The sequence below is a fragment of the Struthio camelus genome, chromosome 1, assembly GCF_040807025.1.
Source record: "Struthio camelus isolate bStrCam1 chromosome 1, bStrCam1.hap1, whole genome shotgun sequence".
Taxonomy (NCBI): domain Eukaryota; kingdom Metazoa; phylum Chordata; class Aves; order Struthioniformes; family Struthionidae; genus Struthio; species Struthio camelus.
The window spans coordinates 115,572,439-115,584,942 of NC_090942.1; the positions used below are offsets into that span (position 1 = coordinate 115,572,439).

Consider the following 12,504-nt stretch of genomic DNA (forward strand, 5'->3'; position numbering starts at 1 on the left):
TTTGCTCCATTCCCTGCAAAGACTCCATGGCTTTTACATGAAAAGGACGAGAAATCACTTACAAACATTGATTGAACATGTTTGTTACAAATCAGAGAGACAAAAAGCTGTACGCTGTCAGTATGAATGGATGTTCATAAGCAAAGAAAATCATGGAAAAACTGCTTATTTTTAATAAAACTCCATTCTTCTAGTACAGCTATCACAGCAATTAGCCACCACTGAATACTAGAAAAGTGCTAGAACATTAGAAAAACAAATAATAGTTAAAGAATTATTTTGTATTCGCATAAATTCTGCTTCAAAAGAAAATGAATTCTTTTTTTACCTTATGAATTAAAGTTTGCTTATCTTTTCAATGCTATGAACAAAAAAAGAAAATGATCTTAGATGTTGGATGTTGAAATGCTGTGTCACACTTTACGAGTATGTAACTCTTATTCACCTAGATAACTTGTTATATTAGAGGTAATTGCTAGCATTATGTTGCTTTGTCATTTAAAAAAAAATTAAGTGCCAATTGAAAGATGAAATCATTAAGTATATTCTCTAAAAATATTTAAAAAGCTGTATTATTAAAGCAACTGTTGGAAATGAACTGTGTTGAAGATTTTCCACTACTATTTTTTTATCCCAATATATTTGTGCTAAGATGTAACAAGTAGTTCTCTACCCTGATTTTAACTCTCAATAAATTCTATTAAGGCCTAAATAATTATAGTAAGGGACTGACACAAAGCAGTTTGAATGAAATTGGGTGTTTTCGTAAACACCCAATTTTGTAAATTCAATGTTTTGTAAGAGTTTTCTTCTACTTCCTTTACAGTTTTTTAAAATTCACCTTTTAAACAATTAGATTTAGATATAACCAAGATTATTGTTCATTCTGCACAAGATTTTCTACATTTCAACTTTTTTTGAAGTGTCTTTGGAAACAGTAGCCTAACACAGCTATTAGTCACTGTCTGTATAATAACTATGTCACTCACTGCCGGTAAAAAAGTTACTACCGGGTGAGGACATCAAGATGTTTAAACATAGACTGTGTTGCATAAATGTGACTGCATTCTCTGCCAAAAAGTGAGCATTCAATATAAATGTTAGAAGAAAATATATATGCAGTCTTCAAACATTGCACTGGCTAGTAACAAGACACACTCTGAGGATGTGAATCTCTAAGGAGTTGCATCTGTTGAAAAGAAACTTTATTTTGTTCTCATCCTAGTGTTAAAGTCAATATCTAAATAATTATCCATCTGCCTGTGCTAAATGCATTGGTCATCCATATTTCAAGTAGACTTATGTCCACATTATTAAGAACTGCTTTGACAGGGGACCATTCTGCACCCTTATGAGAACTCATAGAAACAGGATTAACTTACTGGCAACAAGAAATCGCTGAAACAGTTTTCTCTCTTCTTCGTGCCTATGAATGATTCATGAATGGAACCATATTTTTATGTAACTACTCATTTTTTACAGTTCCTTATTTCAGCCTATGGACTGGTGTTTGTGGTTGCTTCAAGTATCCACTCTTTCTGCCTAGTGTTGCATGGTAGTTTCCTGAGTTCCAAGAACCTCCATCACAAAAAGACACACGAAAGCCTGTATTTAGGTTAGACTTAGGTTAGTCTTGTCTGAATGTTCTCAGATCTCATGAGGGCAAACTAAGCCCAGTATTGACTTTTAGCTAAATCAACTGAACTAATCACAGATAATCACCTCTTCCTACAAACTTTACTTAGTGTACTGCTCCTATTAGTACAGCTTTATTTGTTTATTTCCGTTCTATATTTCCTATTTTGTTTGCATATGTTCTTTCCCTCTTCACAAATATTCTCCAGAACAAAACTGCAAGCTTTCCAGGGAATAGGTCAAAATATTTACAGTTCCTCTGCCATGTGTTCTTTTCAGTTTTACCTCTTCTAAACTCATTATTTATGGACTTATGACTAAGAATGAAGTACTTTTATTTCAGTATTGTCTTAAGCGTGACGCACTTATTCCAGCCCTTGGGATGTCTACTCAGCTGCTTAAGCAGCACTTTATGGGTCTTTGCGGTAAAAAGCACTAGGGAACTCATCTATGTTAAAATTATCCACAATTTATTTCATTTCCTTAAGCTTTGTTAGTGAGTCATGGGCCACTTAAACTGGTGTTACCTGTGATGGCAATACTGCTTCTAAATTGACGAGTATTTGATTAATGAGGTTGATCACGTGCTTCAGGTTCAGTGCTTAGTGAATTGTAAAGTCAGACCAGAGAGTTTACCACATTGGCTGCTGTGGAAAACCATGTGTTTCTGCTATTAAGGTATGCCTTTTCTGTGGTTTGAAAACTTTATTATCCAGGTTTATCATTCTGCAACTCTAAAACACTTTAATGGTTATAATTTCATCCACCTTTTAGTCCTAATTTGATATTTCTGTTAGAGTGATGTCTTTCAAGTGATTGTCTTTGGCATAGTGTAAATATTGCATTAATTATTTTTTTCTCTTTTTTTGTTTTTCCTACTGTCACTTTTTTTCCTTTTAATACTTTATTTATCATATTTTTATCAATTGTTCCACTTTTTGTCTCAAATGTATTTCTTTTTCACACTCTTGATTTTCTATGACAATTCTCATCCACACAGATAGCTGCTGTGAAGCCACTAGACGTGAAAATGGAGGCCAGTCCTTGCAGCTGACTGCTGCTGATTTCTCTTTCATTGTACTCATAAGTTTCTGGTGCATGTTTTGATGCTGTTGATAAGTCAAGCAATATGTTTACTTCTTCTCCCTGTGAATTTTGTATTTAGGGAAAAATATACACAGACCTGGATACAAATTATACTTTCTTAGACCTCTTCTAAACTTTCCATTTCTAATTAAGGTCCTGTATAGTGTAATTACTTCAGTCTGTGCATGAAAAATTCTTCAAGTGGCTTTTTGGGAGCCTTATATGGGTTTGTATGACAAATTCAGCAGATTATGCTTGGCTGTTCTGTGTGGCAGAACTCAGTGATTTATTTGATTTGATTCTATTTTCTCATTCATATTTTGATTATAAGAAAACTGTGCATAGGCTTGTATATATTATGGTGAGTAGCGTGGTTTTCTAGACATACCATGAATCCGTCTTTCATGACAGCATTTTGATTCTGTATTAATCCCTTTCACAGAGTTATGTTTATATTAACCTTTTTCATGAAAAACTTAGGAGGAAAAAAAAAAAAGGAAAGCCACCACTTTCTAGTGGTGTTTAACAAACATTTCTTCCCTACCATACAAGCTATGAATTGCTTTAGTGAACTTTATATATTTGCTACCTACCTCTCTGCAACCATGACTCAACGCACAAAATAAGACTCTCACCTACTGCCCTCCAGACTTACCTCTTGGAAATGGCACAGCGCCACATTCTGTTTTGTGGCATTTTGTGGCATTTGTTGGTCCTAAATCTCCAGGGGGCTTAATTTTGGACTTTAATAAAATACAAGAAATTGAATTAGTCATATTTTGCATGCTGAACAAATAGCTTTCAAACCATGCAGTTAGAACAACATGCAAACCCTCCGAAAAAGTTGTTATTTTAGTGAGAATCCACATAGATTTTTTTTACTTGTATATATTTGATTTCAGTATTGGGGCCTAATTTTATGTTGTTGACTCCTCTGTTGTGTATGGAATAACCTAAGCAAGCAGCGCACTTCAGAGCTAAGGCAGAATTAAAGATTTATTTTCAGGTACTTCCCTTCAAATTGTTGCAAAACATAATAGATGCAGCAAATTTACACAACATATTGAGTGTTTTTTTTTTTTTTTTCCTGTAGCTCATTTATTTGAAGGTTTATTACCAGTAGCTCATAACTTTGAAATGATTTGTTCAAATTTTAATTTTTCTGGATCAATTTAAGGGATATTCTTATTTCTTAAATTTGAAATCTTCATTTTTAAACACTTTTAATAAATCCTCTTCCCATCTAAAACAGATGAGTGAGTTTCTAAAATGACTGTCATGTCACATGTAAGATGTTTTCAAAGTGTGTTTGTGAAAATTGGAAGACAGTCTTAATATGCTGACAGAATGACAATTTTCTTTAACTTACATATTTAGCTAAAAGGAATAGCTTAAATCATGAAAATGGCAAGCAAAAAATCTTAGCTTCCTTGTAAACTGTAGAAAAATATCTCACTGAGTTAAGTGAGGTGACTGTTTCATCCGTGGCCCTTTCAACTCTGTTAAATGACTGTAACCCAACCAATGCCATTCCATTAATTTGAACTTTTAACTATTGACATCAACTGTTACTTACTTTTGTAGTTGTTACTCTTACAACAAACACTGTTTATTTGCTTAATGTTAAGAACATGTTTAAGCATTTATTGGACCTACAGACAAGTGAAGAAAAACAATTTATTGATGCAATTGCAGCCAGTGCGCATCAGTCACTGAGTGAAGAAAGGTCTTGAATAAAATTGAGGTGGCCTCGTGGAGTGTAACTCACAATAGGGTCTCATTAAGGTTATGCAGATAACCTAGTTTTGATGTTGTCTTATTTTGCAGTATTTTCCTGATTCCTAAAATTTACAGCCATGAAGTTACTCCAATAAACTTTTTATTAGTTATTTTACATATCATTTACATGTCTCTGTTCTTACTTTTCTAATAAAACGAGATGACAGACTACTAAAGGCAGGTATGCAAATAGCAAAATGCAAATTTCTAAGTTATTCGCCTATTCTTGTTAAGCATTTGAAATACTCTTTATCAGTTATAAATCTATTATCAAATCATCATGACGTTGCAGGGTGATGTATGATACACTGTATGACATAGGATGAAAAGATTAGAGAACAGAGACTGACCAACTCTGAACTGTCCAGATATACACCAAAAGGCCTAAAAAAGCGTTTAAGAAATTTTAAAGATAAATTTACTTCATGAGAGACAAGTTTGCTTTTGTTGAAGTTCTGTATGCTCAATGCCACCATGCCAGTGGAACAAAAAGACAAATTTGGATCACTTCTCTGATTTCCACCTGATAGTAGGTTCAGCTGGAGAGTACATCAGTTTCCATTGTTAATCGAGAGAAATTTTAGGTCTGTATTTTGAGGTTATCGTGTGTTTTGAATATGTTCCTTTTCTTCTGGCCCTACCCCTACGATCAGAGACCAAAGAGGATGAGTTAAGCCAATATCATAGGGATTCTGTGACAGTGGTGCCAGGCAGTTCTGGACGATGTCCCTAAACCACTGTAATAAGAAAGAAAAAGAAAAGGAAGATGATAGCACCCCTGGGTTGTCACATATCTTTTTAGATGAGTAACTAATACACTTGTGTTTCATTCTTTAAAAGCATTTCATAATTCTATCTTTAAGAGTAGTTAGAACAGAATTATTTTACAATATTTCCTACAGTCTGTAGGAAGATAAAGAAGATTTTAAAATCTTGCCTTCCTACAGACAAGAAAGGGGGGAAAAAGTGAAGAGAGGCTTTGCAAATTAAATTATAATTGGTAGATACAGACTGAGGAGCTTTTAAATTGTAGTTTGAACTGTGTTAAAATGATAAATATATCTTCACAAATTGAATTTGATATTCTGCTGTCATTAGTACTTAAATGTTAGATAAGTAAATTTATCTTTTAAATGTAGTAATTGTAAAAGGGATTTTAGCTTTTATGATTGACAATGTAAGATGTTTCCATTTTTTCAACATTGTCACATATTTTGAAATGCTAATATTCAACTGTCTGTAAGACTGAAGTCCTAAAATGTTCTATGCTGAACTTATGTCTTAAATCTAAATTGGTGTACAGAAATTTAAAACAAGATAATGATTATTCTGTGATATAGCGCTATATCTCAAAGGAACAGTATTTTTGAAATGTTTTGATTTACAACCTTTTAAGTGTAAGACTGGGTTCTTTCCTTATCTGATTTTACTTGTTGTCTGTCTTATTTCCTGAGTTTTGACAAGTTCCTACCATTTACAAATTATTCATGCGTCAAATGATTTACATCATAAACTTCAAATGTGATCCTTTTTTTATTACAGCAGGGTTATTAGAATATGCTGTCTAGATAAACAGCAGAAATATTGCCTAGAAAAAGATGCATATCCTGCATACACTGGAAATAAAATATGGCCATCTATGTAGTCCTGCAGGACACACAAAACCCACTATCGCTAAACAATAAAATAAGATTCCATTTTAATGTTGTGAGGGAAGTATAGGGCCAAACACCAACGTAAAACTTATGATGTGTATATGAAAAATAGATATTTAAAAATATAGTAGTAACAATATTTTTTGAGAGGTAATGGAGACATAAGCAATGTGTGGTTTTTTTGATAATAGTATTGAATTTTCTACCCATTGTCCTGCATGAAGATGATTTTGAATTTCTCATTTATTTAGGATTTTAGTAGGAAAGGAAAATAATTCTAACTTTCAGGAAGTAGTTTGAACAATACTATGACAAATATAGCTTCTGGTGTCTATAATAGCTTTGCTGAAATCTCTGCTATGTCTAGATCTCATGTGAGCATATTTCATTGTACTTCATCCACTGGCAAATGCTAGTAATGTCAATAGGTCATATATCAATTGTAGAAATTTTTCCAACTCTGCCTGCTTAGAAATACTAGCTGAATTTAGAATATTGTCATAAATCATAATAGCAGTGATTTATCTTCAATGGGAGTGCAATTTTGTATACGTAAATTTGGTATGAAATACATATATCCTGTGTATTTCACCTTATTGGAAGTTGCATGAATCATGAAACAATAAATACTTCACCAAAGCAACATCCCTTTGTACTATGACATTTATTTCCATTTTTTTCCATTTTTGACTTAATAGCGCAACAATTGCTACTTCCATTCATGTGACTCTGTAACAATTCTGTTTTCTCCATAGAATTTTGATTTCGCATCCCGGTTAAGGTGCATCACATAAGGTTTTCATAGGGAAAATGGTTTATTTTCATAAATTGAAAAACAAAATAAATATATTAATTTAAAGGTATTGTGCTAGTCTGCAAGAGAGAAGCACATGTTATTAAGAAGGATTTAAGACACAGGAGTAGATCATTGAGATAGCAAACTATATTTGCATGTATTAGCAAATGAGTGATATCAATTATCGCTCTTTACTTTTGAAGGATAGCACGTTATAGATCTGATGCTGTGTGTCAGTGAGAACTCATCAACCTTTGGGAGCCCTACAGGATATTATTAGCTGTCATTTACCATATGGTAGATTGAAAATGCTAACATGAGTATCTAACTTTCATATTAAGTCACCTCTGTACAGACAGTAGGACTATAAGATTAAATTTAAGAATAAGGGCAAGTGATCGTAGCTTGGGAGTTGCATTAAGTATAAATATTTTCCCAGTAGTAAGTCAAGCAGATGTGTTAGCAATACCCATTTTTATTAATTTTATATAGTCTAAAATACTGAGGAACTGTAGTAGTTATTCTTATCATCATGGTCACATTACATAGTTTGATATTCTTATTAATATTTCTGAGTATTTTATATGTAATATTTTTGTAGAGGCAGCTTCCAGTGAACATGCTATTTTCATATAATCTTCATTATGATACATGTTAACTGAGCTGTAATACAAGCAAAGTAAATCTTACCTCGTGTATGTTTCCAGCACAATTACACTTGAAAATGTTATATACAATGGATGAAAAAAACTACTTATGTGAACTCTATTGTAAGCACTGCAGTTTCTGTAAGCTTCTGTTTTTTAAAAACAAATATGAAAAGCAAGAAAAAATTCTGGAATTAAAATAGTAGATTTTAATTTGTGAAACAATAACTTTTTTTTCCATCTCATTCATGTTTCACCACCATTTGTTCCGCTGACATCTTTCAAGCATGCAGTACTTGCTGTCATCTCACAGCTTTCTCCCTGGAGAATGTGTGCATAGTGTTAATGTAATGTCCTTCAGCTTCTTTCCAAACATGATGTCAAGAAATGTATGTAACTGTGTGCATGTCTCTCATCTGTTGTTCAAAGTTCATTTTATTTTATGCAACTTCTGTCTTCATTTTCGTAATAAAGAAAATTGACTTAAAGCACCTCTATCTGTCTTTTCTTTATTACTGATGAACCCTGCTTTTCTTGTATATTCTTTGTATTATCTACATTATATATCATAAAACAGAAAAGATTTTTGAATCTTGTTTCAGCTGTAAACTCCAGCATTTTATCTGACAGTGAATCAACTTTTTGGAAAACAAAATCATTAATTTAAATTCCCCAAATTTTATTTTGGTTCATGTTAGGTGGTGGCCAGTCTATTCCACTAAGAAAGCAAGTATGTGAAATGTCTGTGTAAATACAAAGGCTGGGCATTTGATCCTTACTGATCTAGTCTGACTTCTTGAAATAGTTATATTCTAAAAGGCAGGTGTTTTTATGCTAGGAAAATCTGTACTGGTACATAACATCTCTATACCAAATACAACTGTGGTGCCACTTCTAATTATATCAATGTAACTACTTTAAGTATTAAAAAAAAAAAAAAAACTAGGAGCCATATACTAGGAGCAATCAATAGACTTTGAAAAAACTTTGTTTTTATAGCTAATGCTATTTAATAATTACACATTTAAAGTAGGATTCCTTGTAATACTACTAAGCTCAGGATTTTGGTGTTTGTGTTTGCCTCTGTTGTAGAGCTAAAAGGAAGTGCTGTCAAGCCTGAAATATTTTATCAATCCAAATAGAATCCCTACGTGGTTCAACTTTTTTCAGGCCTCCTGACTATACTAGTCTGACTACAGCTGTCAGCCAGTATAAAGATGCAAACATCTCTCAGATCTCTGTGTTACATGCACAGTATGATTTTTAAGTTCCCCAATTAACATAATAAAAATAAACTTCTCTTTTATATATTAACAGTATTCAAAGCACATATAACTGGATGTTTTCAATACCCATGCCAATCTTAATTGATTTTCACAGGTTCGTATAAGTTCCTCCAAGAGACATATTCACTAAATCTGCTGTCAATTTGAATTGAAGGAACAGGGACACAGAAACACAGTCATTTCCCCAAGGCCTTCTAACAACTTGGATGAAGAGCTGATAACACAAATACCATCGAGCTGCCTGAATTGGACAGCTTTTTTCCCTCAATATGCAGGAAGTCTGGGCGGTCTCTGCCTCTCCTTTAGCTTTTTAGCTTCTAGGGTAGAAAGCGAAAAGCATCGCTTTCAGCAGATGTAAAGTGTGGCTTTTTTGGTTTTGGGGACACCTTTTTTTTTTTTTTCCCCTTCCTCCTCTGTGATTTTTTTTTTTTCTTCCTATCCCAAAATGCTAAGGAAAGTGAGTATTGATCAGCTGGCTTAAGTTTGAAACAGCTTGTCCTTGAATTTTTTTTTTTTTTAATTGTCCTTATATGAATGATAGTTACACAGAATGAGCTGGGACTTTTATCCTGTTTTCTCTGGGACTTCCCATGGAAGCAGGCAGTAGCAAAAAAATACTATTTGCTTTAGTTGCTGAATTGCTGCGTGAAAGAAGAGGCTTTAGCTATCTGATAAGTCCTCAGTCGCATTCGAAATTTTTCTGATGCTTCTTGGAGATAGTTTGATGGTGCTAGGAATAATTTTAAAATAATGAATAAACCACAACTCTAAAGAATATTTTCAATTCATAACCCAGTACATATTTTCTAGTCAACACAGCTTTCTTTCCATTCCCTTTTCATCCCTCATGGGACACGGACATGGCATCCTTGAAGGGAACACTCAAGTTGCTGTCCTCATTTACACTGCAACATTTGTTTTGTTTGGCCGTTTCATTTACATCCAGTATAAAGACACCTGTATTGTAAAGTGCCATTAGCATAAATGAGAAATTGGGTCCTACTTAGTACACAGAAAGGCTCACTATAAAAGAAATTTTCTCTTAAAATGTAAAGGCAAAAGTCATTTCAGAAAATTTGTCTTTGCAGTAGTGAAGAAAAGTTCTCTTGCTTGAAGAAGTATTAGACAAGCATAGCATCTCTGAAAACACCATTTTGGGCACGCGCATCTCTAAAATTGCTAATCTTTGTTCCACTACAGCCTCTGTGCCCTGCGCGTGTCCGTCCCTGTCCTGCGTCGGTGCCTGGCGGTACAATGTGTACTTTGTTTGCCCTTGCTGCCAGTGAAAACGGGTGCAAGTAACTCCATTGTAATCGGGTTCATGTTCTTAGTCATGAGCTAACTGATTATTAGCTTTATCAGAGATGGAAAATATGTCATTTAAGGACAGAAAGTTAGAGGGGGCCTTCACTTTAGGTAGTATGTTATGTCAAGCTCAACAATATTATCCGCTTTTTTATCTAAAGCATATCTGTCAGAATGAAGTTACTCAGTTGTGCAGTACAAGGCACATATCCTCATGTGCTTGTACTTTCAGCAGTATCTGTCCTAAGAGAAAGTTATAGGAAAAAATTGCTGGGGGAAGGATTAAATTTAATTTTGACTCTAGTCTTGTTATCATCTTTTGTATTAAGGAATTGGATCAAAAAGAATATTACTTATGTAGTGGTCTCTCTTGCATATGTTCTTGCACTAAATGCTTGCACAAGCTATCATAATTGTTTAAAAGTTGATGCTGCAATTCTGTTGGATTTTTTATTTCAACTGAGGGTAGACATGTAGCTGCTGGGCACTTAACCTGGTTCAAAAGCCAGGTTATAGGAGTTTTTCTGTTGTTGGGGGGGTGGGGAAGTTATTGCTTCTTTGCAGACTTTTTGCCTCCCATGCTCAGGAAGGGACAGAGGTGCTTGTAGTAGACAGCTCTTGCATAGAGCTAGGCATCGTCTGCTGTCATACCATTCTGCTTAGGTGCTTCACCGTAAAAGCTGAGCATGTGCTATCCTCCCATGCTACCAAAGATACAGTCCATTCTGAGTACATGTAACTTGTGAGATCTGCTGTGTATCACAGTCCTTGCATCCTGGTCACCCACAGCAAAGGAGTTGGAGCACGCAACGGCTCCCTTTAAACCTCTTGTAGACATTTTTGCTGGTGGAAAATGAAGGAGGAGGATGCTTTAACAGGCAGTGAGCAAAGTCATGTGAGTTTAGATATCCATTGTATATATAAGAAATGCACAGAAGCATTAAAAGGCAGTGAAATGTAGATATCAGACCTTATAATTAAAGGTGAATGACTCTTTTTTTAGCTGTTGTCGGTGATTTCCACTTACTATGTACAAATTTGAGTGTACCTACGTCTCTAAAGAGAAAAAAGGAAGTACTTCATACCACTTGGGAAAAAAAAAAGAGTAGTTGTAGTGATTAAAATGAGGAACAGGCCACTGGATATTTACAATACCTGCCCCCAATACACACACCCCTTTGAATGTTTGTATACATTTTTATGTCTGTGATAGACCCATGCTATACATCTATGTTACTTGTATGGATTGCGTCTATTACATTTCTGGTACATCATGTTGGTTTTGCTTTTCTCATGATATATCCTTATGCATGTTGTTTCGATGTATATCTTTTTTTTTTTTCCTCTCTCTGCAGGTCTTTAGGTTGGTGGTGCTCGTTCTGGCAGTAGTCTTGGCTTTCCACCCGTATAGTTTTAAATGCTAGAAGAATTTTATACAGCTGTTTAACTTTTTGGTACTGTGTTATGAGTGTTTGCATGCTCATCAATAGATATTATTTTTAAGATGTATATGTTTTATTGTTCTTAGAGGTTTTGAATAAGTATATAAATCTTGGAAGCCTTTGATTCAAAGCAGGATTCCAGATCTGTTGTACCGTAAAAGACAGTAGTCATAGTGCAGGAATAACCATCATGGTTGGACAGCCTGTACAAGAGTGAGTACAAAAGAGCAGTTTGAGAAGATGATAAGTAAGATGATTCTTTATTCTGCCACCATCCAATGCAGGATTTTCAAATTCCTTCTCTAGCTCATAGTTTTCAGCTGCAAAGCTCCGGAGTAGTTCCTACTTCAGCTTGAGCTATGTGAAAAGAAGGAAACTACTCAAAGCATGATACCCCTTGCACAGTCATTCACACCCATTCAAATGTGGGTGTCAGCTGATACCCCATGAGCATAGGGAAGTGTTTTGTATCATTGCTTTTTTCCTTACAAATGTAAATAACTGGAAAAGGTTAAGGGCTATGTAGAATCATCTGTCTTTCCTTTGCTCCATGCCTGCTGAGGAGGAGGGGAAGGGAAGGAAAACACAAAAAAGAGCTAAGGTCAGGTTTTCAGCAGAACCTCATATACCAATGCAATTATTAGTTTATTTCACAAGCAATTGAATATATACACCGGGATTTTGTAAGCGTGCAGGCAAATTCTGTCACATCAGAGGATCTACGTTCATGTAACATCAATCTGAATATATGAATTTTGCATATAAAATTCCTATCTTTTTGTGCAGAAGCAAAAGCTTTAATTTTCTCTTTACAAAGTGTTCCTGTGCACTCCATCTACACATTTAGATGGTGGGACTCTTCAGAAACTCTTT

General features: G+C 34.4%; 1 protein-coding gene across 2 annotated transcripts in view; it reads left to right on the forward strand.

The window, feature by feature from the left end:
* NCAM2 (neural cell adhesion molecule 2) overlaps positions 1–12,504 on the forward strand; it is a 321,807-nt gene that overhangs the window by 286,610 nt on the left and 22,693 nt on the right. The window contains exon 16 of one of the 2 annotated variants that reach the window (XM_068911278.1): positions 2,636–6,791. The exons of the other annotated variant lie outside the window; for it this stretch is intronic. Coding sequence (XP_068767379.1) covers positions 2,636–2,742 — 107 coding nt within the window. The 3' untranslated portion in view covers positions 2,743–6,791. Of the gene's footprint in view, positions 1–2,635; positions 6,792–12,504 lie in introns of those variants that run through there. 2 annotated transcript variants of the gene reach the window in all.